General features: G+C 40.7%; 1 protein-coding gene across 5 annotated transcripts in view; it reads left to right on the top strand.

Moving 5' to 3' along the window:
* Nucleotides 1–292: 292 nt before the first annotated feature.
* Nucleotides 293–25618, top strand: part of LOC146555859 (kinesin-like protein KIF21A) — a 44804-nt gene continuing 19478 nt past the window's right edge. For all 5 annotated transcript variants that reach the window (XM_085251034.1, XM_085251033.1, XM_085251031.1 and 2 more), the window contains exons 1-3: nt 293–689; nt 23257–23479; nt 25055–25237. In XM_085251034.1, coding sequence (XP_085107160.1) covers nt 643–689; nt 23257–23479; nt 25055–25237 — 453 coding nt within the window. In that variant the 5' untranslated portion in view covers nt 293–642. The remainder of the gene's footprint in view (nt 690–23256; nt 23480–25054; nt 25238–25618) is intronic.

The raw sequence follows: 25618 nt of genomic DNA, 5'->3' as shown, positions 1-25618 counted from the left end.
ACAGACAGAAGAGGCCAGGTTTATATTAAGTGGAAGTTTAAAATCGCTTCACATCGCCATGTTTAGGGTTTCAAGGACTGCAGGCCATGCATATATTCTGGAGTTTTTAGCGATATGTCACTATAAAGTCAGTTTCACTGAGTTGACAGTCGACACAAGTGTGTTGTTATTATTATTATTATTACTTTTATTATTGCTGGTGTGTGAGGTTGCCCCCTGCCTGGATTGGTACGGCTCTCCTGGGGGGAGGAGCTTGGTTACGTCCAGGGCAATCACACGCCAGGCGGATCCCGGCTCCTCCACACTCACACAGCGCGCTCCACCCGGGCCGGAGGAAGCGACGATGCCTCCCAGGAGGTGACCACGGCTGAATCCTTAGCCACATTTTCCTGAACATGGAATCCAAATCTATTCATATAGAATAGATTGAGCCTTTAAAATGGGGTTTATTTCCAAGCGGGCGACGAGGTGAGGCGAAAGCGGCGGCCGCGGTGGAAGCCCAAGATAGAAAGCGCTTTATTGAGAGGAGCAGGGAGGGAGACCGCGACGCTCTCCCGTCTAAGAGGATAAAGGGAAAAGAAAAAAAAAGCGAAACTGAGCTATATTTAAGCGGGCTGTTTCGGGCCAGCCTCCCGTGCCACCATGAGCAGCAGCGGGCCGGATGAGAGCTCGGTGCGCGTCGCCCTGAGGTAAGGATGCAGACGCCTCTCCTGAGATGCTCTCGTGTTACACCTGCTTGGGACCATGCACATGTTACTCCTGCTTTTATTTTGACTGGGCTCTCCTAAAACAACAATACTCCTTTACTAAACCTGCTTTTATTTTGAAGCTGGCTGGCAGGAGCTGCTGCAGTTTTCTTGCATGGTGTGCAAAGCAAATATAGCTCTCGATTACATGAGCTGCTCTTGTTAATACCTGCATGCTTTGTACTGGATTTATGAATGAGGATGCCATATGTGTCTGAGGGATTAGGCCTTCCGCTTCTTCCCTTGAAGACTGCACCTGTAGTAAGAGTGAGCCACACGATTTCAAAGGATGCACTCACTTCTCAGAAATGCAGGTGCATTTGAGCCCCTTGCAGTCACTCATTGTGATATTTCGCCTTGCTTTTGTGCGTTACTCCGTGTGTGTGCGCGCGCATTCGCTGTATCATGCTGCTCTGACCCTTGTCCCTGAGGCCAGTCCTGTCCTGTCACTTACACAGCACACACACTGAGATAGCCGTCATCTGGTCACAATACAACAAATCAATAAAGACACCAGTATAATGTTGGAAGCCACTTGCATGGGAATGTGTGTCTGTGTGTGTGTGTGTTTGGATTAAAAACCTGAACTGTCATGTGATCTCGTTGGAGGAGAGGACAAAAAGCTCCCGTCCCTCTCACGTTTCTCCTCGTCCCTCTCGCTCCTTGTTGTGCATTCAGACTTTGACCCAGAACTCTTGTTTACTGAGCCAGCTCAGTTTACAAGCTCTCTCTCTCTTCTTCATGGATAATAAATAATCTGTCTATCTGTCTGTACACCCCCACCCCACCTCACCCCCCAATCACATGCTCTGCTGCTCTCTTTAATAATACGATTCAATTCATATTGGAACATTGCATTTGTCTGGCTTCCTGTCTTAGCTTAATGTGAACACACAAAACAGCCTGAGCCGCATACGCAGGCTGTTTGATGTGTGGCAAATAAAGATCTGCATGTTTTTGTCCTACCTGCTTTTGTATCTTGTTAGAAAGGTCAGGTGCAGTAATTATTTAAAGCGCCTTTGTTGTGTTTGTTGGTCTGTTGTCCTATTGAAGGTCAGACAAAAAGGCTTTTCATTGGTTTAGGTTTTCATCTGTAAGTTTGTTCATGATTTGTTTGATTTTCTTTACTTCTTTGACGTAAGTAACCTCTATTCTCACGAAGAATGCTATGGCACACATATTTATGTCTCTTCTTATGTATTTGGTTAGATGAATTTAGAGGCATGTTTCATTTTTCTCAGTGTAAGTACATGAATACAACTTTAGTTAAGTTCAAAACTAGACTAAATTGCACTTGGGGGGGTATCCTAGTATTGTGAGTCTGAATTGTAAGTGTGAGAAGAGCGACAGGCTATTTTGATGAACTTATAAAAGGTCTAATGCTTAAACATGACGTTTTATGTTGGCCTAATATTTTTACTTAAACCATAAGTCTGATGACCATATGGCACAGATGTCAAACTCGAGGCCTTGAGGGCCGGAGTCCTGCACGTTTTAGGTGTGTCCTTGATCCAACACAGTTGATTTAAATGGCTAAATGACCTCCTTGACATGTCTTGAAGTTCTCCAGAAGCCTGGTAATGAACTAATCATTTGATTCAGGTGTGTTGACCTAGGGTGATAGCTAAAACCTGCAGGACACTGGCCCTCAAGGCCTGGAGTTCAATACCCCTGCCATATGGGTTATGAAAGTGGCTAACTCTTCATGAATTACAACCCAGCCCTTTAGTTAGAATCAGCTCCGTGAAACATTTTATTATTTGGATTTACTGTGTTCTTCTTGGCACTGTTGCCTTTCAGAGCAGTGGGGTAATTTTAACTAAACTGATAATAATCCAGCCACATGCTATGTGTCTAGCACCAAACAGCTAGTAAATCATGTTTACTAGCTAGCTGCTAACTTGCGTGTCCACAAACAGCCTAAAGACAAGTTGCTAGCTAGTTAATATGCTGGTAGGATTCAGCAATATTATCAGAGGACCTTTCAACAAGAGCTCTGTTCACCAATCCCACACCAAACAGCCAACAAGGAGTATTAGCAGCCAGCTAGTTAACACAGTGGAATATTAAGCAAGTGCCAGACCGGATTTTTGTGTTCACCAAAGCAGAACTGAAAGGGCAATGAATCTTGAACATACCTCCAACAAGAACACTGATATATGGCTTTAAATGGCCTTTTGTGCGCTAACATGCTAGCACAAACCGTCATTGTTGAGATTTCTATTCGGAAGCTCGTTTCCATCACTGAAAAAAGTATTTTTCTTGTTCGTAGGTCAAACTTAAAAGTTTTGAGTTTACCAACCAGCTTACCAGCTTACCAACTCAAGCTTAGGAGAAAACTTGAAATTGAAAATAGAGTTTAAATAACTTGAAATTTTCAGTTCAGTTGAAATTTTGAGATAATAACTCAAAATTAGTCACAAACCTTTAGCTAACGACTTATTACATAGTGTAATCTTCACTTGACTGCAGTACCAACACGGGGAGACAATATATTTAAAGCTAAGGAAGACCAGGGAGACCAAGGAAGGTATAAGGTACATTCCAACATTGTTCTACGCCTGAAACGATTAAGCCAGGTGGCTAATGTATATTTACATGTAAAAGTGTTACTAATGTCTCTTTAAATGCTGTCCCACAATTATTTTTATGTTGGGTTGAAATAAAATATCTCCCTCTGCTGGTACTGCAAGTTACTGCAACTTCTTCATCTGTGTCCATTACACCAGCAGTCCCTAACCCCCGCGCCATGGACCGGTACCGGTCCGTGAGTCTTTTCGTGCCGGGCTGCGAAGGTTGAGGTTCAGGTGTAAAATTGATGGGTTTTTTATGGGGGGGGGTTTCATTGTTTTTATTGTTAACTCCGTTCCCCTGGGTCTTTTCCCGAGTGTTATGAATAAATGTTCTTTTTTGGGGGTACTGGTATTGGTTTTATTTTGTTGCATTTATTCACGGCACCTTAAATGGCAGTCCGTAAAAATATTGTCGGATATAAACCGGTCCGTGGTGCAAAAAAGGTTGGGGACTGCTGCATTACACGGGGTCTATTGTCAACGCGTTCTCACTCCCAAAGCGTAACATTTTACGCTAGGTGACAAATCGTCGGTATATTACGCTTCCAGGAACCCAACATGTTCCTATATTATGAGATCGGAAAAATGAGAACCGTTTGGAATCAATCTACACGTGTACGTTCATTTTACTTAGCTAGTGTTTTCCAAAGCGATTTAACTTCATTAAAGTTGTGGTTAACATTAGGGATAAGGTTATGGTTATGGCAGAATACAGGGCTGGAACGTGTATTACCGCGGGAGGATCATTCTACTGGATTTCATCCATAACCCGGCACGAAAGGTGACCGGACTTGACAAACCGTCGGTATATTACGCCTCAGGAGTGGGCTGGGAATAGGGCTGTGTGTTATGACCAAAATCTCATATCCCAATATAAGACATCTATCGTCCCGATAACGAAGGCACTACAACTAAGCTGTAGTGCCTTTTCACTGTGTAATACTTTTTGTTAATAATAACCAATTCCCTTGTATTCTTATTCCTATTTATTCTATTTATCCCTTTTGTATACTCTTTATTTATATGTCTCTGTATTTATATATGTGTATTAGGGGTGCAACGATATTCGTATCGATATTGAACCGTTCGATACAGTGCTTTCGGTTCGGTACGCATATGTATCGAACAATACAATTTTTTTCAAATTTTTTTTTTTTCAATTTTTTTTCAATTTTTTTTTTTTTTTTTTTTTTTGTGTCCCGTTTGGATCTATAGCCATCAGAATTGTTGTCTTGAGGCCAAGAAAGATGCCAAGAGGATTTATTTTAAGTGGATCATCATATTGGTCCATTTGATTGACCTTTATTATAATTATGAATTTATTTTATTTTCAGTTGCAAACGGGACAGACATGACTGTGGGATAGGACAGGGGGAAAGAATGAAAGAAAGAGGGGGAGAGAAAGAAAGAAAACCAAAGGGGAGAAAAAAAAAAGAACAATACAAAATTTGTAATTTATTTTATCAACTTTCCTTCTGACGATGCTGTCTGTGTTGAGCGCTCAGTGAATCTGCATTTGACTACTCCGCCTAGGCTCGAGAGTGCAGCCTAGGCGGAGTAGTCGAACGCAGATTCACTGAGCGCTCAACACAGACAGCATGGTCAGAAGGAAGAGCGCAGGGCAAGCTAGCGAGACAGAAGTGGACCTCCCCACCCTCATTCAGATCTGGCGTTTGGAATTATTTTGGTTTTCATGTGACGTATGACCCTGAAGGTAAGCGAGTCATGGACTAAAGTAAAACAGTATGTTGGATGTGCCATGCAATGCTCAATTACATGGGTGGGAGCTAGTGTGTTAGCGCAGTTAGCTCGTTAACGTGTTGGCCGTCTAGCCCCTCTGTATAGGGTAGCTCGTTAACGGAGATTTGCCTTGTTGTGGCATTAAGGTTATTTCAACGAGATTAACCTGAAAGCACTAGTGGGAACACAACGAATATGACTGCACATTTACACCGACATCATCCTAGTGCAAAGACAAAAACAACAAGCATGCATGCTACAAACTTTAGCAGAGTCATTTAGACAGCTGTTAGCACAGGATTCTCCTTATGGAGACCTGATATGTTTAATATGCTGCTGAGAATATAGCCCAGAAGAAACGGATAGTATAGCTTTTATTTTGGAAAGAGACATTTCTCTGTAATAAACTCTCTTTTCCAAAGATGAGTGATTCCTCAATCAGATACAGGGCTCGCAATATCGCTAGCCCGACGTCCCGGGGCTATCTCTGCCCTGCCTGTCGGGCTATTGTAGGAAGGAAAAATATATGTCAATGCTTTTGCATTCTTTCAGAAATGTAGCTGGGTAATTATGTCATTGGCATCGGTGAGCCACTGTCAATATGTGACATATTGAAATCGTGTTTGAATTTGCGCTTGTGTTTTTTGCTTTCACTTTGCAATCGCGGGAACTGTGTATAGAGAGCGACAGCACTGATCTGTGAGTGATGATAATTTGTGCACCAATTCCTCTGACATCGTCTTATTAATTGTTAGCTTACTATGCAAACATGACAAGTGAAATCTCCCGCAGCTTAAACATGTGAGAGGTTGATCGCGCAGAGAATCGCTGAGCTTATGTGAGTGCGGCAGGATATATATTTCACTACGATGACCTGGATGATTGAGAACCTTCACAGACAGATATATATTTTAGTTCTGCTGAGCCAAATAAGACAGGTCAGGGTGAAGAAGTGACAGCCAAAGAAAAGCTTACCACAAAACGGAGAAGTTATGACAAATCAGACTATAAGGCAAAAAGAAAGTGCAGCTTTATGGTTTCATGGACAAAAGAATTTCTGTGGCTGCAATATGACGAGCTAAAAAACAACACGCACAAGGGTTAGGGTTAAATTTAAAAACTGTACTTTTGTGTTAAAATATATATTTATAATTTTAATAAATGACAAATTAAAAATGCATGAACATTTTTTTTTGTATCGAAAAAATATCGAACCGTGACACCAAAGTATCGAACCGAACCGAACCGTGAATTTTGTGTATCGTTGCACCCCTAATGTGTATATATGGTATTCTGCTCACATTCTGTAACTTCTGTCGGTGCTGTGCTATTGGAAACCGAATTTCCTAGAGGAACCCACCCGAGGGATTAATAAAGTTCTATCTTATCTTATATAAATCACAAAAATGTAACATTTTCTGTAAATTCTGTGAATCTCGGGCAGCTCGACTTACGTGAGGTGTTTCCAGCTGGGTGACGTGTACCTGGAGTCGAGTGTTTTAACCGATGCATGAAATGATAAATTTTTAGACATAAGTTGTAACGGCTGCCATTTTCTTTGTGAGTATTTATTACACGGCGTGCTGCGGGGAAAAGCCTGTTCTAACGTTTGAGTCTAAGGTTTATTTTTTAGCACCTGACGGCTCTTTGTTGCTTTTCATCCGTAAACACTCTGCATCCTCTTTCACGTCATTCAGTTTATTTTGAAAAGTCTCAACAGGATCTTGAGCTTTATTGTGAAAGGTTTATGTGGAAAATAAACAAGCGGACACGCGATGGTTTTACCGTCGTTGTTGCTAACGACAACGCATAAAAACAGGCGCTTGTCCGTCCGTAGTGTGGTTATATTAAATATAAGAGAAAAAGAGAACTTTAAGTAATTAATATAGCCACTACAGTGACCATGAAAACGATGAAAAAATATTGCCGTAAACAGTTTATTTTGCGACACCACGAAACAAACGATAGCGTAAAATGAAACGATAGACGTTTTTATATCGTTATATCGAACAGCCCTAGCTGGGAATGGGCTGCTATTGTACACTTTGGCATTACCCATATGGAAAAGATATATATAAATCTTATAAAGTTTGTATCTGTCTTGTGTGAAACTTGTATGAAAAGCATATAAGTGTGAAAACGGATATAAGATCCCTTGAAAAATTATATAATGAAACTTGTATGTTTTGGATACTTACTAAAACAATGTATGAAAGTAATGCGAAAGTGGCCACTTTCATGAGTAATCACATATAAGTTTTTACTATTTCTTTTCCGTATGGGTATACTGGGTTGCAAATGTTTAGTTAATCCTCGGCCTCCTTTAGTAGTAATGATAAAAATAATAATTGTAGTCTGTTTGTTGCTTTAGAAGCCAGACTCAGTTAATTGGAGATCCGGCTCGGCACCCTTGAAATTCCTGCAGCTACTTTATAATATAAACTGCTTTGAAGGGACTGTTGTGATGTGGCAATGTAGAAATTGTAAGAATTATTTATTTTTTGGCAGCCAGAGTAATTACTGAATATGAATACATATTAGAGCAGGTCGATATGGCCAAAAATATTTATCACGATATATATTTGAAAATTTGCGATAACGATATAACCGACGATATAATTGATGCGAGACAAAATACAACTCCACAACATTACTAGCGCAAAAAGACAACTTTCCATTTATTTTCACTTAAACAAGAAGCTGGTTTTTATGTACATTAAAGCTTTATAAAAATGTAACAGTGCAAATGCAAATTCCTTGCTGAAAGTTTAACCAAAAGGCATTTCCAGTAGAAATGGGCTGACATATCCTGAGCATAACCATGTATAATATCCACTGAAGTTAAAAAGAGGTGCTTTGCAACATTAAACTGCAGTGTGCAGTACGCATTTTTCGGACCATAAGGTGCACGGGATTATAAGGCACATTAAGCGAAACAAAGCAGTCAGATAAATCAAACTTTATTAAACTCATTCTTCTTGCTTCCTCCACTTCTGTACCATTGATTCATTAATGTTGAATTCTCTGGCAGCTGCTCTATTCCCATGTTGTTGCAGTATAGTAATGACTAACCTCGTATTGTGGATGGATTATCTCAGTTGTTCACCTGACTGAAGTTTGGTCCGTTTACAGCATCCTGCCATGCGATTGCATTTGTTTCTAACCATGAAGAACCTTCACGTTAACTTTTATAAGTGGAAAAGTGTTAGTGTTCGTCCTCCAGCTTCACTGTTTATGTTATGCTAACATAGCTGTGTCGCTAGCGATCACGTAGCACATCATTATATACCAGCTAGCCCAACCCTACAAACGTCACTGCTGTTTAGTTTCCTGTCTTCATTTATGTTGGAAGTGATAGCAGAGCTGTACGTTTGATTTTTTTCAGAAATCTCTCAGTCAGAACATGCAATATCATGCTTAGGTAACTAGCGAAACTAGCGAGCTAACTTCCGCTAGCTTCCTGCTAACTTCTAACTCCGTTAAATGTAATAACTTTTGTTTTCATGGATGCCTGGAAGTTAAACTTTATAGTTACACCTGGTAAAGCAGCAATGCTGATCGTTTTATTAAAGATGAAAGAATTTAGACAGTTTTTAACTGTAAGTGATGCTGCAGTGTTGTTTGACCTGAAGTATACGGAGTTTAGGACCCAGATTACTCCCAGATTTAAGAGCATCTTAGTCCGACAAATACGACAATAACAACGGCCGCTTGCATGTTCTGCAAAAAAATGTGCTTTGTTGTGTATCTGACGGACAAACACCAAACCAGTTCCACATCACAGAAGTTGCACCATTTTTACAAACCAATTCTGGTTCATCTGTTTCACTCAACAATCGGCCATGTGCGTATAAAACAAAGGCACTGCGCATGCGCGTTTTACTCCCATTCTATCGCGATATTTAATTTTCCTATCGTTGCCTAACATTATACCGGTATTACCGTGAACGGTATAATATGGCCCAGCCCTAATACATATGTTAGAATTCAAAAACATACAGTGCAGCAGTTGAACTGAGCTCTTAGTAGGCAGATGTGCAAATTTACTGTACTTTTCCCAAGAATGAAAATCTACCGTTAATGCTAAACATAACTCTCAGCAAGTCGCTCAGCCTCGTGTTTCTTTTGCTAATCGTGTTATTGTCACGTGGCTGCCTCACACCTAGCTGTTAAAACAACATGAAGACGAGACAGAAGAAACAAAACCTCCAACTTAAAAAAGCTTTGAATTTCCTGTGATAACCAATATGAACGAAATACAAATTGTCATTATAAAGTCTGCATACTTTTCTTAAGTTGTCACACCTGTTTCTTTTTTTGTGTTGCTGATTAATACGAAACCTTTAGAAAATGTCCCGTCTTTGATTAATTTTCACAGACAGTCACTTGCAGGTCACACCTGAACGGCTCATTTCACGTCTTTGAACATTCAACCACAGCTTCGCGTTGATGTTTTCAGCTCATTAATCGCCGTGGCAACATTCTAATTATTTTGAAATGTGGTGAACTGTGATTCTTACCTCTGAAACATTTTGACTGCCAGCTTTCTCCCAGCTCCTGTAACAGTCTAGTTAGCTTCATCTGTGTGTCTCCAGTAATCAGCCAGCAGGTTGCCAACCTCTACCTGCCTCAGCCTGCGTGGCTAATGCTGTCTGTGAGCGAGCGCCTAATCCCCCGTCCCATACAGTCCAAAGTGATGAAATGCACTTTTATCATCTCTTCTTTTTTCTTTTTTTGAGTGGTAACAGAAAAGAACAAGAAAGAAAGACATCTGGAGATCTAACAGAAGATCTAACAGGGTGTTCTTGTGTCTCCTTGATTTATTACTGGAAAGATGATATAACATAAAATCAATTTGTTCTTTAAAAGAGAATGTGCTTTGTTGATGGATCTTAAGATGTGTTTGCTGTTCTTTCCTTTGTGGTTTTAAAAAAAAATTTTTCCACACCTGACAGCATACAGATGGGGCACTTCAGTGGTACAATGTTGGGTGATTTAGCAAATACAAAGTGTTTACTGGCCTATCCCCATGTGTAAGATCTATCTTCTTATGTAACAGCCCATCTGTGTGTGCATGTTTGGGCACAATGGTGCACAAAAAATCATGCAAAACCTTAATGATTTATCTGAGAAATAATTGATTTTACAAAGTCAGCCCGAAGGAGCCGGCCAAGAGATCTAATTAGATTGTCGATGTCCTCAAGGCGCAGCTTTAAAAATTCAAAGCCTACAGGCAGAAGTGGTGAGCAGTGAGGTTTCAGGTTTCGTAGTCACTTTGGAATCCACAGCAGATAGCTTTTCCTCATTAATTAGATGGGCTTGAGTGAATACTTTAAAATAATGTACTTATTTTGAATGCACCAAGAAGCTATATAAACTTAGGCAGCACCTATTGAGCCAACAGTTTGGACAAAATACAGCCATAACCTTAAAACTTCTAACAGGTAACGTGAGTAACTTTGACCTTCTCGTTACTCGTAATAAATGCCTTATTCCAGTAAATAAGCAACAGTCAGCTGCCTCTCCAGTCTTTACAGTTTCTCTGTCAGTGGACGCCAACTTTAACTTCCAAAAGCAGCAGCATCATGCAGCCCCACTGATTTTGGTAAAGCAGCACATAAACCAGTTCTAAAGAAGAAGGGGCTGCCATAGCCAACTGTAGTCCATCTGCAGTGGATCTGGAGTCTGTCCCACCATGGGAAGAGAGACTTTCTGGGGATTGACCGCAAGTGGATTGTTCAGTGATGGAAAATTAAAAAAAAAAATCTAACTGCAGTCATAAATCATCCCGCTCTATTAAAGTCTGTGTGTGGGAAACAGTGCAACGTCACCCACCACCCTGCAGAAACTGCTCAGAAATAAGAGTAAAATGTGTTAAGATGGCCTTCAAATATTTCACATCCCAATCTGATAGTGCATCATTAGAATGCACTGAAACAAGCCACATCCAGTGGCTTTAACCCACCTGAAGGAATGGATCAGAGCTGCTTTGGTGGATGAGCAGGACGTTTTTAATATTTGGTAGGTGATGTTAATGTTGTCGCTGAGGATTGCGTATGTGATGTCCATTTAACCTAGTAGAAATGCCAAAACTATGCTTTAAAACAGTGCATCTTGTCCATGAGTTGGTTACTTACTTGGTTACAAAAAAAACCCAACAAAAATGTAGCCATGTTATCAAAATCTAGTTTTTATTAAATGAGTTAAGGAAGGATAAGCGGAAGCGGATGGATGGATGGAGTTAATGTTAGTGCAAAGATGATTTAAGACCATCGTGCTAGATTAGATCACCACAAATATTCTCTTTCAGTCACTGACCTTCCTCGCAGCAGCCATTATGACCTGGAGTAGGAGACAAACACAGGTGTGACTAATCACATTAATAAAGGCTCAGTGCTCATGTGGAACAGGACCCCCATTAATGTGATTCATAACACCTGCGTCCATCATGGCAGTGGGGTTTCTGTCAAAAAGATCTAGTATAGAAATTCCTCATGGTTTTTACTCTACGCTGTAGTCAGGTGGCGTGTGCTCTGACTGTCCTCAACATAGACAGGACATTGAAAAAGCATAGGTACCAAATAAAGTTTCTGTGTTATAACAACAATAAAAACAAGTATTGTTAGAAACCAGCACCCAGCTGCTTTTTCCAGATTGTCTGACGCCTACTGGCTCCTCCTCTTTGACCTTTGTGGATTATGTTTGAGGGCAAAGGCCCGTGCGTCCGCTGCGGTGAACCAAAACCTCCCTGTGTGTGTGTGTGTGTGTGTGTGTGTGCCTCCTCTGACCAGCATCCATCCAAGCGTATTCACGATAAATATTCATGAATCAACTCAAGTGAACTGAGACACAAAGAGAAGCATACTGCAAGCCATCTGCCAGCTTCTGTCATGTGATCATGTTTTTACTGATATTCAATAAGTTCTGTCTAAATAGCGCAGAGGTTAGTTCAGTATAGATTTTTCCTAATATTAGTATTTATTTGTTTACTGTAGCTTCATTTCAAAACTGTCCTGCTTGTTTCATGCTTGCTGTGTTTGTGTTGCCTTCTTGAATTTCCGCGTGACTCCCACATGTGCCATTATGGGCCGAACTGTCCTTGTCAAAATGGAATGTTTTTATTAAGCCGGTATCAGTGCTGGAGGCCTGTGTGTGTGTGTGTGTGTGTGTGTGTGTGTGTGTGTGTGTGTGTGTGTGTGCGTGTGCTGATATGCCCTCTCTGGCTGCCTCTCAAGGTGATAACCACCATCCTCTTCCACCTTTCCCTCTTTCCTGCCCGGCGATCTTTGACCCAGGAAGCTGTCAGAACTTTCATCCGTGACCCCGTCGCATTTTTCCTTTGGCAGCCTGCGTGGACTCATGTTAGCTGTTACCATGACAACCTTGGGTCCTTTTACGTGTAGGGGTGTGCAGCGATGCCCCTGTGACTGGACTGCCTCAGATCTAAGGGCAGCTTGAGGGAGGGAAACAAAAAGCCTGAGTCAGCAGAATGCCCTCTTTTTTCTTCTTTCCTACTCGGTCTTTTCCGACCCCCCCCCCCCCCCCCAACCACCATTGTCTGGTGTTGTTTCCACACCAGATTCCAGAGAAAAGAATGATTAAAGGTGGGCTTCATACAATACTTCTTTATTGGCTTCTGCAAAATGACACGAATGCATCGTTCACTGAGAAAGAATGGAAATTCCCAAGATCTTTTTTCTTTTTTGTCTGAGGTGGGAGAAAACTGTGGAGCACATATCATCTTGCAAAGCATACTAGAGATGCATGTTTCTTACTGTACTGCGATAAATTATCAGCTTGATCCTTTGACAGTGATAATCTATTTTAAACAAGATATTAAAATAGAGAAAGGCAAACAAATGTTTACCCTGACAATGCCAAATGTGAGGGTTAAGAGCTTTACAAACATTCACTACCAGAGGGACAGAACGGCATTTGTACAAAAGTTATGACCTCATTTTGGTGTTTTGATGACAAAGAAGGACAGTATATCTGTCCAAAATCTCTCAAAGGGTTGACTTTGAGTTAAAATCTCACCCCTGCAAAGGCCGTGCGATTCACATCATTGTCGTACACTTTGAGCAATTCTGTGATCCTGTGTATGGGGGTACTACTACCTTGGAAAAGTCTATCTCATGAGGATAGAAATAATTTAACTCTTTGTACTGACCATAATCTGTAAAGGTAGTAGACCCAAACTGTGCCAAAAAAGCTCCTGGATGGATGGCTGGATAGATGTCCTTCTGGTGTATGGTATTCTTGTAGTTACATTTAACTGCACCTTCAATTTTAATGCTTTACAGCTGTTTCAAAAGATGTTTAAATTCAACCCAAATTATCGGCTTTAACTTGGAGGGTTTTTTGGATGTAACCTGACCATTTCATCTGTGCACACGTCCCACATTTTAACAATGAATTTCTTGTACAGATGAATCTCTCGACTGACTCTTTGACTCTCTCAGCACACTGAAGAGAGTGACCCAATGAATTGTCTCTAGATCTCAAGACGAGCTGCTAGACAATAGAGGCTGTTACTAAAAATGCAGCCGTGCTGTGTTGTGGTGAGTTAAAGCAGTAGCTGCTCGTTGTGGCTGGAGGGTTCGCTCTGTACTTAGGATCTACTTTCTCTCCTTGTGTCATTTCTGTACCTCCTTGTTCTTCCCTTTGCCCAAGGCTACTAGGAACATATTACACAAGCTAGTCCACACACACACACACACACACACACACACACACACACACACACACACACACACACACACACACAAATAACGGAAAAACACAACTTGTGCACCTGCTGGCTTAAAGAGGCGTACAGTGTGCGTGTTGTTATATAAGGTAGTCATTATGCTGTACTTGAAGGTGTTCTTGATGCACACTTGCACACGTTTAAAAGAATGTAAATTAGAGCCGCACTACAGTTATGTTTCCTTTTTAGAGCACGGAAGAATAGAGTTTCGGTGTTTACCTCCCAACAGAGAACTTTGGCTCGAAGAAAGTTGGGAAGTGTCACTGAAATCTGAGTGTTTGCAGTTCCCTTGTCTCAGTTACATTAGCATCAAATGACGAGGTAGACCTTGTGCGTGAGATTGTATGCACCAGTGAGTGGTGTGCATGTCTGTGACTTGCTTATAGCCTCATTATCCACTATTGGGTAGCATCTCTCTCTTCAATCTGCAGTTACAGCACTTCAAAAAACTACAGTCAACTCAGATCAACAACTTACGGACAACTTCAACTGTTTCACCCGAGTTTTTATAGAGGATTTCTTTTTAATTTGAGGTGTCTAGAAAAAGAACAAAGAACAAAAAATGATTACAAGTAGCCAAAACTCTGCTTTCACTTGTAAACTCAGTTTTGAAACCAAATTTCACACCCTAGGTTTATGCCATTAGCTTTAGTCTGTAATTTTCTCAGTTGCACAAAAAATGCAGCTCACAAACTTAATTATCTAAACTTTGAATAATGTGTTACTTACTTAATTACAAAAACCTAGCTAACTACAGACATATAGTTAGGCTTTTATTCTTTTACCAGGTGGACACTTTTTACATTTGTACATGTGCTATGTTTGACAGTGTTACATTTACTTTGGGTAATTTTCCCAGTTCGGTTAAATTATTCCTAATAAGATGATTAGACTCTACTAGCATTAAATTAGAACATATTTTTTATGTCCTAAAGTAAATTTGGACCTGGGATATGTCAGTTGATGAATAGCTCATTTGTAATACTTTTGTATTTTAAAGAATAGAGTGATAGTCTATTCTTTAAAATACAAAAGTATTTTTTTTCCACTGTTCAACATTTCAGGTTTTTATTTCAAAATTTTGGAGTTACTGTCTGAGTTATTTTGAGTTACATATCTCATAATTTTGACTTCCTAAGTGTCTCGCAATTGCTACAACTGGCTAGCCGGCTTGGTTAGCAAAGTGCCTTCATAATTCATTGTTATCAGTCTTGGGGTTGACCCTCAAAAAAAGTAACTTATTACACAATACTTGTTACTTTTCTGAAAAATAATGCCTTAAGTTACCTCATTAAACTCTAACAAAAGTATCTCATTACACTAGTTGTTATATTACTTTTGTATTTCGTATTTCTTTGTGAAATGACCTGAAACACATTGCTACATAATTACCAGTCAACAGTGTAAACCTGAGGCTTCAAATCCCTAAGGAGGACGCACACGGTCTTTCTTGTAGTTTTTAGATATGCCCATAAAACTAGCAACACAAAGAAGTCTCCACAGTGATTCTATTGTAGAAACATATACTCTTAAAGCTATGCACAGCTTAAACAGGTGAGTTCTATAAAAATTCACGTGCTATCTGTCATAAAGGGGAACTTGGCAAGAGAAATTACTGCAGCTTCTTAAGTTGCCTCAAGTGGCCATGTGAGGAACTGCAGTTTTGCCAGTTGATGTTGCCTGGAGGCTTCTACTTGTATAATAATCAGTATGTGTTTGATTATAATAATCTGTAACTAATATACTAATATCACATGTAAAAAAAACAACAAAAAAAAAACAACAAGTCAAACAAATATAAAATTTGGTTATACTCATTTTGAGTTAGCAGTCAGCACTGCTCATACCAACTAACTCCAAGTGTTTCGGGATCTAAAAATATATGACTGTGATGATGTGACTGTGACTCTGCTGGTTTCACTGTGAAATGCGGAGAAAAGAGTCGTGTCTGCTGCCCTTTGGCTCAGATGTGCCTTTCTGTTTTTGCTGAATCACTCAGTGCCCTCAGCTGTAAGTGGTGCTTAAAGCTAAAAATAAATCACACAGGATTAAATTAAGTAGGAATCGGATGTCGAGGTTTACTGTTAATGTTGATTTGTTAGTGATGATGCACAGGAACTGGCTCTAGGGAATTGAATTGATTTTCTTATTGGCAGTAATACTGATGTCAGCATTTGACTGGCTGTGTTTTAGGAAAGATGAGATAAGCAGCATGGTGGTCATGGTGTGACTCGCCTCCTTTTTATTAGTGTGTCATCGTTTCTTGTTGATTCCTTTTATCAGTCACAATAGCAGGTCTCAGTCAGTCTATAGTCAGGCTATATATATGAAGCCTGTGTTTTTGTGTGTGTTTGAGGAGTTCACTGTTTCTCAGGCTTTCACCATAATTGCAATAATGAGAGTGAGAGCAGGAGCCTAGCAGGACTTGTCACATGGAGAGAGGCTGACAAATCCCCCCTGTGTGTTTGTGTGTGTGTGTGTGCGTGTGTGTGTTTGTTTGAATAGGTATGTGTGCATATAGGGTAGTGTGTCTGCCTTTCTCCTTTTCATCTCTTTAATGGTTCAGTGAACGCTGTCTCGGTCGCTAAATTCCCCTCATCAGTCAGTGACAGGCTGTGGCTTCTCTTATTGAACTGTGCTAAAAAGCTGCTCAGTTTTCTTCCATATCTTTAGTCAGACTTGATCTGCATAGTGATTTGATGAGTGAATTAGTAATGGATGTTACTATTTTTCAGCACATGCTCTTTTAATGTGTCTGATAGCAGTATACCTGAAGCTACAATAGCCACAAAGTGCAACTTTGAACAATAGCTTCCTTTGACAGCACCTTCTGGTGACTACACGGATGTTTTCAGGACTTTAGCAGAGTATGCTAGCACAGCTAGCATTTAGCTGTAGCGTAACTCCTAGGTAAAACTGGTCAATGGTAGTTTGCAATGGAGCATGCCCACATGTCTGCAAACACTTGCTAGCTACTATCTGAGCGGTAGTAAAACGTTTTGCAATACAAACCAGAAACTGAGGGTATTTACTTTGAAAGTAAAATTTGTGCTAACATTTTTCAAAAGAAGGAACGTTTACTTTGAAGACAAATGGTGTCCATTTCCAGTTTGTGTCTCGGTTTTTACTGCTCAGAGAATAGCTGGCAAATGTTTGCAGACAAGGCGGCGTGTTCCATGTGAACTACATCTGCTAGCGAACAGTGCAATCACAAGGACGTATTTGCAAAGAAATTTTTTCCCATGTGACTGGGGCTTTCAAAATAATTGAAACGGTGACTGCCGTCAACCTCCAGCAACAGCTTACCAACCGGTTGGTGAATGCCTATTTTTCCTTCACTGGTTGCCAGATAGTCACTATGTGACTAGGGCATTAGTCACTTGAGACTACCAATATGGTGGCCAAGTTAATGTGACCTGGTTAGCGGTTATGTGACTGCAAAATCCTCAGTAGAAACTATTCTCACCTTTGTCCAAAAGCCAACAAGCTAAACAAGTGTACATATTAGATCAGTGTGGCAGTGTGTATAAGTTAAATTACATAACGACTCGCAACCTACAAACTTTTAGCTGCACATGTTAATAGCGAGATAGGTAGCTAGCTTAGCCAAGCATAAAGAGTGAAATCTAGATTTAAAAAAATTAATCTTTCTAAAAAAGTTAGTCATATTAAACAAACATGTTTACTTTTTTCCAAATTGAGATTTTCAGTATGCATTTTGTCTTACAACTATTTGTTAATCTAACTGTAGAGCTCTAGTTTCACTATGAAAAAGTTATTTATGTTCCTCACAGAATTAAAATTAAAGGTAAAATCATAAGATGCACCTAAATTGTGTGTAAAAAGCTTTGAAAGTGTGTGTGTGTGTGTGTGTGCGTGCGTGCGTGCGTGCGTGTTAATGCATAAGCAGATAACTGAAATTTCCTGGAGAAACAGCCATGCAGAGCATGAGTGTGCTGCTCTAAAAGGTGGATTAGTGCTCTAAGTCTGCACTGCGCTGAAGGGCAAACCTTTATTCAAACAGATGAAGAGTGTTTTGGGTTGAACCAGAGTGAAGGTTGCCAGATTATAATCACTGCTAAAGTCAGTCAGTCGCACTAATAATACACCAGCAGAACACACTTCACACCTCTCACTTCTGTTTATGTTTAGCTGAAATGCCCGATGCCAGAACTTGCATTAGTTGTGAGTATGCACACACCCAGTGACTACTCATAATAGAGGTGTATTTCATATAAACATTCAAAACTCATTTCTTTATACTTCTTAACATACCAAAGTAAAGTGTTGCGCCTTTTTGCCTTTTATTCTGCATAGCAAGTTTTGGAAACATTCCTCGGGTTTTGTTGATGCACATTTTTCAGCAGCACATCCATGACACCAGTCTCCCATTTCACTATATCCCAAAGGTGCTCTATTTGATTGTGATCTTGTGACTGTGGAGGCCATTTGAATATAGTTAACTCATTTTCATGTTTAAGGAGCGTTACACTGCTAGAAGCAGCCGTCAGAAGATGTGTCTTAAAGGCTTTAAGGTACTAATGCGTCCCAAGAAAATAATCATCATACCACCACCAGCAGCTTGAATCGTTAATAGCCCAGGATGGATTTATGCCCAATTCTGTCCCTACCACCTGAATGCTAGAGCAGAAATCAAGACTTCTCAGACCAGGCAGCAGTTTTTCAGTCATCTGTTGTCCAATTTCAGTGAGCCTGTGCAAACTGTAGCCTCAATTTCCTGTTCGTAGCTGACAGGAGTGGCAGGTGGTGTGGTCTTCTGCTGCTGTAGCCCATCTACTCCAAGTTTCAGTGTCATGTGTGTTCAGAGATGCTCTTCTGCATACCCTGGTTGCAATGAATTGTTATTTGAGTTACTATTGCCTTCCTATCTGAGTGAACCAAAGTGATCACTCCCCTCCGACCTGCGGCATTAATGACATTAAGATTACCACATCTTAATTACCACATTCAGAATAATCTTTCTTTCTTATTGATGTTTGGATTGAACCTCAATGCACTGGGTTTCTGCCATGTGACTGACTGATTAAATGTTTTTGCTAACAACCAGTTCAACAGTGTACCTAAAAAATGTGCCCAGTCATTGTGTATTTAGATCACAGATGTAGTAGTGGTGTTACTCTTTGCATTTAAGTCTTAGAAGGTGAGAAAGTGTACAAGTGTACTTAACAAACGTGGGTGTTGGTAATACTGTAGTATCATTGGTTTCACTGACAGGATTTAACAGACTTCTGGCAATGAAAAGCAGTGCTTCATTGCCATTTAATCCAGAATTTTTTAAGCATAGCAAAATATGGCACAGTTTTTACTGGAATATTCTAGCTGTATTCTGTGAGCTACAAAAAAAACATGCCACACCCTCTGAATACATAAGTTGGTTTAGACACAGGCAGAAGCTCTTCTTTACAGAGCTTGTTTCACTGTTGTTGAAGTTACAGGCCAAAAGACTGTGGCCCGAGGGTGTGCCAGGTAGAGGGCTGAGCTGGTAACAGCGCTTACCGGCTCACATTAGTGTTATTTCCTGCATTGCCTAGAGTGATGACTTGAGCCTATTTTCAAATATCTGTGTCTTGCTGTTTTTGGATAGTTAGCATACTGTAAAATGGAGATAGACTGGCATTATAGAGCATTTTTCTTGTCCCACTGAGCATTCAGAGGCATCCAAGCATGGCTCCATAGACCAACATGACCCAGAAAACATGAATTTATTCTATTAACTATTACTGTTTTGTCTAGCTATCATGCAGTTTTCACCAGCTGCTCCCAAAATAACGTACGACACTTTTACTATTTAAATATAAGCTGAGACTGCAGTCTGTGCTTTTGGATCCAAACAGAACCGAGCTTAAAAATCCTAGGCACATAAAATGACACGCTCGCCCTCCTGAACAGCGAGGGCAGTGCATTCAGTGTGTCGTTATTCATTTGCAGTGGTGCATCTTACTGTGACAAGAAAGAAAAAATGACAGGCTGAATGAGATCAGTATAAAGGTCTTGTTATGCAAAGATAGATAATGAGTTTGAGACGAGATGCACTGTGGGTGCAATTTCCATCTGTAGCCATCATGTCCAGTCTTTCCTGGCCCTTTGTTTTTCTTTATCTTTTCCTCAGACATTTATTTTCCTCTCTCTGGTCCATTTCTAAATGGAGGACCCCGGAGATGTCGTAACAAGCAACAAAACAAACAGTGCATCACTGCTTTGTTAAGGCGAACGTAATCAGATAGACTGGGCATTTATTCTAAATGGAGACTACATTTGTAGAGGCTTTTTTTGTCCCTCTTGGAGAAAACACTGATTTAATTATACTTAACTATATTAGAAAAAATCCTTTTTTTTTCTAAATGTGTTTGCTGTAGTTCATACTTTGTTACATTTTTCTTCCAAAACACTCAAAATGAACAATAACTGAGTGACTTAATGCCCTCACTGTAAGCTGCAATGAGTGCCTCTATTGTTACCTGGATTACAGCTCTCTGACAAGTTTTGGGAAGCTAGCCAAAGGGGATTAATGCAGATTCACTCCTGTAATGCTCTCAGCCGTCGTGCCATTAAGTCACAGTCTTCTCAGATGACCTGATAGTTACGTCATCTTCACCTGGAGCCACCTCTGATGTATGTAGTTTTTAAAAATATGCATTAACTTGACATTTTCTTATCAGCTTTGTGTCAACAAGCCTTGTAGTGTAGTTGTACACACACTTGTTAAACTGCCAGGTTTTTCTGATGTTAAAAAAATTAGATCACAATAAATCATTTCAAAAATTTTCTTACCTTTAATGTGACACTATAAGACAATAATAAGCTAGTTGTACACTATTTTTGGTAGAGCATGCTAGCAAGCCGTCGTTATTACTGTGTTTTTTGGAAAATACGGCACACTTAAAATCAATCCTTTGCTTTTTCTGAAAATCGACAGTGTTCCTTATAATCCTGTGTGCCTTATGTATGAATTCTGGTTGTGTTTACTGACCTCGAAACGATTTTATGTACACGGCGCTCGAGAATCTGTCAAATGTTTCGGTACGACTTTGCTAAGCTACGAAGCTGCACTGCTTGATGGATTGTTGGAGCATTAAGGCTATCGTAGGCAGGAGCCTCGCGGAGTGATACGTCCTGCGCTTCAACATAATATTACCGTATTGTGTGTGTATAACCTCTTTTGTGGATATTATACATGGTTATGCTGAGGATATGTCGGCTAGTTTCCACTGGAAATGCCTTTTGGTTAAACTGTCAGCAAGGAATTTGCATTTGCACTGTTAATTTTTTTAATATAACTTTAATGCACTTAAAACAGCTGCTTGTTTAAGTGAAAATACATTGATTTTTTTTTTTTGCACTAATAAAGTTGAGGAGTTGTAAAGTATTTTGTCTAGTGTCAATTATATCGTCAGTTATATCGTTATCGCAAATTTTCAAATGTATATCGTGATAAATATTTTTGGTCATATTGCCCTGCTCTAACTGAAAGTACTGGTTGGTACTGGTTCTGGTACTCTTTTAGTGGTGCTACAGGTCTGTTGGCAGCCTCCCTGACCAGTTTGTCTTGTCTTTTCATTAACTACAGTGGTCCCTCGTTTATCGCGGGAGTTACGTTCTAAAAATAACCTGCAATAGGTGAAATCCGTGAAGTAGCCAACTTTAGTTTTTACAATTATTATAGATGTTTTACGGCTTTAAAAGCTGTCACTACACACTTTATACACTTTTCTCAGACAGGCATGAACATTTTCACACTTTTCTTTCTTGTTTAAACACTTGGTCCAAAAAATACAGTAACTTCTACCTTCCTTTAGCATGTCCAGAAGTTCAACGTTTTGTGCGATGGTTAGCATCTTCCTCTGCCTTCCGGGTGCTACCGCAGCTGCCTACGTTTCGTCAACATTGTTGTGTTTGTTGGGGAGAAAACTTAGAAACATACAGTTCATACATTTCAGAGTCACACTGCTAGCGATCAAAGATTTATGTAAATATAACAAGCTGAACGCATTCTGTACTGGACAGGAGACACGGCACAGAGGAGATTGATTGACGATGGTCTACAGCCAATCAGGACGCAGAACACAAAAAAAGCATGCAAAATTGCACAAAAAAATCTGTGAAACAGCAAGGCCACGTTAAAGCGAGGGACCAGTGTACAACTGGACATGTCTCTGATTTTTGATGACTGTCTTCACTGTGTTCCATCCAATGCTGTGGAAATTGTTTTTGTATGAGATCTGATGCTTTGTAAGTTCTCTGTGCCTTTTGCTGTAGCATGCAATTGAGTGAATGTCAGGAAAATCCTGCTAGGAAAGCTGAACTTTTTGGGACTTCTCTTCACAACACAGAGCTGACAGTTATAATACTCTTACGGGAATACAGTTACTGCAGGTAGGACTGTCTGCCTCTGTCCTGCTTTCATCAGTGCTGTAATCCCAGAGAGGGAGCCTGCTAAATAGCTGGGATCTGATGTCACGCACGCACAATGACACCTCTGTGGACCTTTGCTACTGTAGCTTCACCGACATCCTTCTTTTCCTTTCCTTCTAAGCCTTTTGCTTTTTTTCTGTAGACTCTTGCTGTGACTAATGTGATATAGTACAGACTTCATGCAAAGTGCCACATCCTCACACATACACTGAGAGTTAATGAGCACCAGAGGACACCAACAGTACTGACACTTTTCTATTCTGAGAGTCTGTTTTTTACTGTTATTCTAACCTTTCTGGGGTTTGACTGTGGCCTTTGAAGGAATCCATTTACTTCCTGCTAACTGTGAGGTTTTCCTTCACATGCCCATCATTATAATTTACCATTTATTTCTACGAGTATTGCAGTATTGATACTAATAGAACTGTTTTCTATTCCTATTTTCATCCAGGGTTTGCTATAAACAGTTTTCACCATTTTAATTCCCTGTCCAAATATTTCCCTTCAGCATTTCCACTTCCTCTTCAGGTCGACTGTTAGTGCAGTGATAAAAAGCGGAGGAGGAAATGATGTAACGGGGAAGTGTTTTTATTTGAAGGAAGGCAAACAGAGCAATTCCTTAATGAAATCTATGGGTGGGACTGTTTACCCAGAGCTCGCTCGCTCTCCCTCACTCCTGAACAGTGCGGGCACTGTACGGTGCACGGGCAGCATGCTGACACTGGTTTCCACATGCATAAAAAGACATGCTCAGTGAAAACTGTTTCTGTCTTCAGCTTAGCTGCACTTTCACCATTAAGCCAATAAAGTCAATGTTATTTATAAGCAATAAATCCACTTGGTTAGACATAGGAGATGATCATTGGTTGGGTAACACTGTCACATTAACAACAGTTAAAGCTCTTCTCCCAGCTCTGAAAGGTAACTTGCCCATACGTGACCTCCACAACCTATCCCAAGTCTTGAGCCACGTCTCACCTCTACTGTGGTCTCTTTCTCCCTCTCTGTCTGCCAGGATTCGTCCTCAGCTGCCCAAAGAGAAGATTGAGGGCTGTCACATCTGTACGTATGTGATGCCAGGAGAACCCCAAGTGGTCCTGGGCAAGGACAAGGCCTTCACCTATGATTATGTCTTCGATATGGACACCCAGCAGGAGACGATCTACACCCACTGCACCGAGAGGCTCATCGAGGGTTGCCTTGAGGGCTACAACGCCACAATCTTTGCATATGGACAGGTTAGTCAGCAGGCTTTTGCTGCACACGTATTGGTAGAAGGGCATGGAGCGTTGCCTTTTTTACTCATGTTAACAGCACACCGGTATGGCATGAATATACACAAGCTCAGTCACATATTCACATTCAGTCAAAGTTTTTCTCAAGGGAGCGGCACTCCTTCCAGAAACAAAAGATTTATGGCATCATGTGATATGAAGCTGATTTCATTTTCACATCGGTAGGCAGGCAATAAAGGAGCCTCGGCAGCTCTGTGCTGCCAATATGTTCCAACATGTCCTCATCACCACAGCTTTGTATTGCCTCTAATAAATTAGAATAAGAGGGAATGATAGATATGGAAGTTTGTTATCCAATCAAAACAAAGTAGAAAGTTTCTGCTTCACATTATGCCAGAGCAGGAAAGTAAACCAAGAAGTCAAAACATATTTTATGGCTTTAAACATTATAGACTAACATGCATCCTGAAAGCAGTTGATTGGTGCCACTCTCATCTCTGAAGCTATGGCAGCCAGTTCCACAGTTGCTTTGCAAAAAGACTGGAAACAGAGGAAAGCAGCAAGGTCATTTGTCCACCTTGGTTTTGAAATGGACAGATATGCAAAATCCTTTTGTTTTATGTAGAGGTTATAGTTCTGCAAGTGTATAATTGTGAAAAAAGTGGATGATGTATGTATTGTACGGTAACATTAAGGCCTGTGCAATGCAAAACAGCTCAACTGTCTGAAGTGTTAGGCTCAATTTTTTCTTAGCCTGTTCTGACCAGTGGCGGTGATGATCCAAATATCGGTAACTTCCGATACCAACAGAATTAATTGCACAGTGATTTAGTGTTCATTAAAGTGCGTTCAGATAATTAGCCTCAATGTCATAGTAGTCACAAATCAAAAAAAGAACAACATTAATTTAATGCATCAGTGTGGAAACAAAGTAAAAATCACCTTCAGTGGTGAACCGGTCACTCTGATCATTGTTAATCCTTGCTATCGACACAACACCATGTTTTGGCCTTTGTGAATATGAGTGAAGGCCTGGAACAGCCTCAGCATGACACCAATGCTTTACTCACAGGCAACGGAGGAAAGGAAGGTGCAGCCACACTGAGGACTATAGAGGCAAAAAATAACAGCTTAGTTTTATTCAGTGTGATTTAAAGGGTTTTTGTATTGAAATTCAATGTACAAAGAGACACTCTGTCATTGAACAACTGCTTTTTAAACTTCCCTCTTCTTACCCTTCCTCTGAGCTCCTCTTTGTGTTCATTATTCTGTCCTCACATTGTTCCCTCGCCCGTTATTTTTCTGACAAAGCGCCTTTCACGGGGCACGGCAGCGGCCCAACACACTCATTCACACGCATGCACACAAACACGGTAATCACACAGGTGCGGCCGTGCAGAATAAAACTGTCTTTCTCGATCATCTGTCGGCACAAACACGCACGCGCTCCTGTCGGGGCCTCTCTGGCGTTTCGGTGGGGAGGAGAGGGGTGACGTGTGAATTTGAACCCCAATGTCTCATTCCTCTTTGTGTCACCATGACTCCGGCCCATCCCCCTGTCTTTTCCTCCCTGTCCAGACGGGTTCGGGGAAGACGTACACCATGGGAACTGGCTTCGATGTCAACATCGGAGAGGACGAGCTGGGCATCATTCCTCGGGCCGTGAACCACCTGTTCAGAGGAATCGAGGAGCGCAGACAGGCCGCCACTGAGCAGGGCAGGCCTGTTCCTGAATTCAAGATCAATGCACAGTTCCTGGAGGTGCAGAAACACACACACTCACATCCACAAACAATGCAGAGCAACTCAGTTGGTAACATCGAACATCATCAGCAAGCTGATAAATAACACTGAAATAACTTAACGTCAGTTTGTTAGACATAGCGAGAGCATGCAGACAGCAAGAGGTCAAAGGTCGGCATAGGGTGTATCAGTTCAGGTTGTTAAAGTGCGCAGATAACCCGACTGCCATTAAACTGTCATTAGCCTGTCTCCGAGGTCGCGCCCGGCTTTATTTTTAACTGCCAGCAAGTGGCTGCTAACAGCTGGTGAGGCAGCAGCTGAAGAGAAAAAATGGCGCTTCCGACAGTGACATAATAATTTACGCTCTGCACGACGTCGTCTAATCTGTCGGCTGTTTGT

Source organism: Mchenga conophoros, linkage group LG17 (assembly GCF_057382185.1).
Source record: "Mchenga conophoros isolate Kocher_MC1m ecotype Shallow Benthic linkage group LG17, M_conophoros_male_GT1.1, whole genome shotgun sequence".
Lineage (NCBI taxonomy): Eukaryota > Metazoa > Chordata > Actinopteri > Cichliformes > Cichlidae > Mchenga > Mchenga conophoros.
The sequence above is the reverse complement of the archived record's forward strand: the minus strand, read 5'-3'. Positions and strand labels throughout refer to the sequence as shown.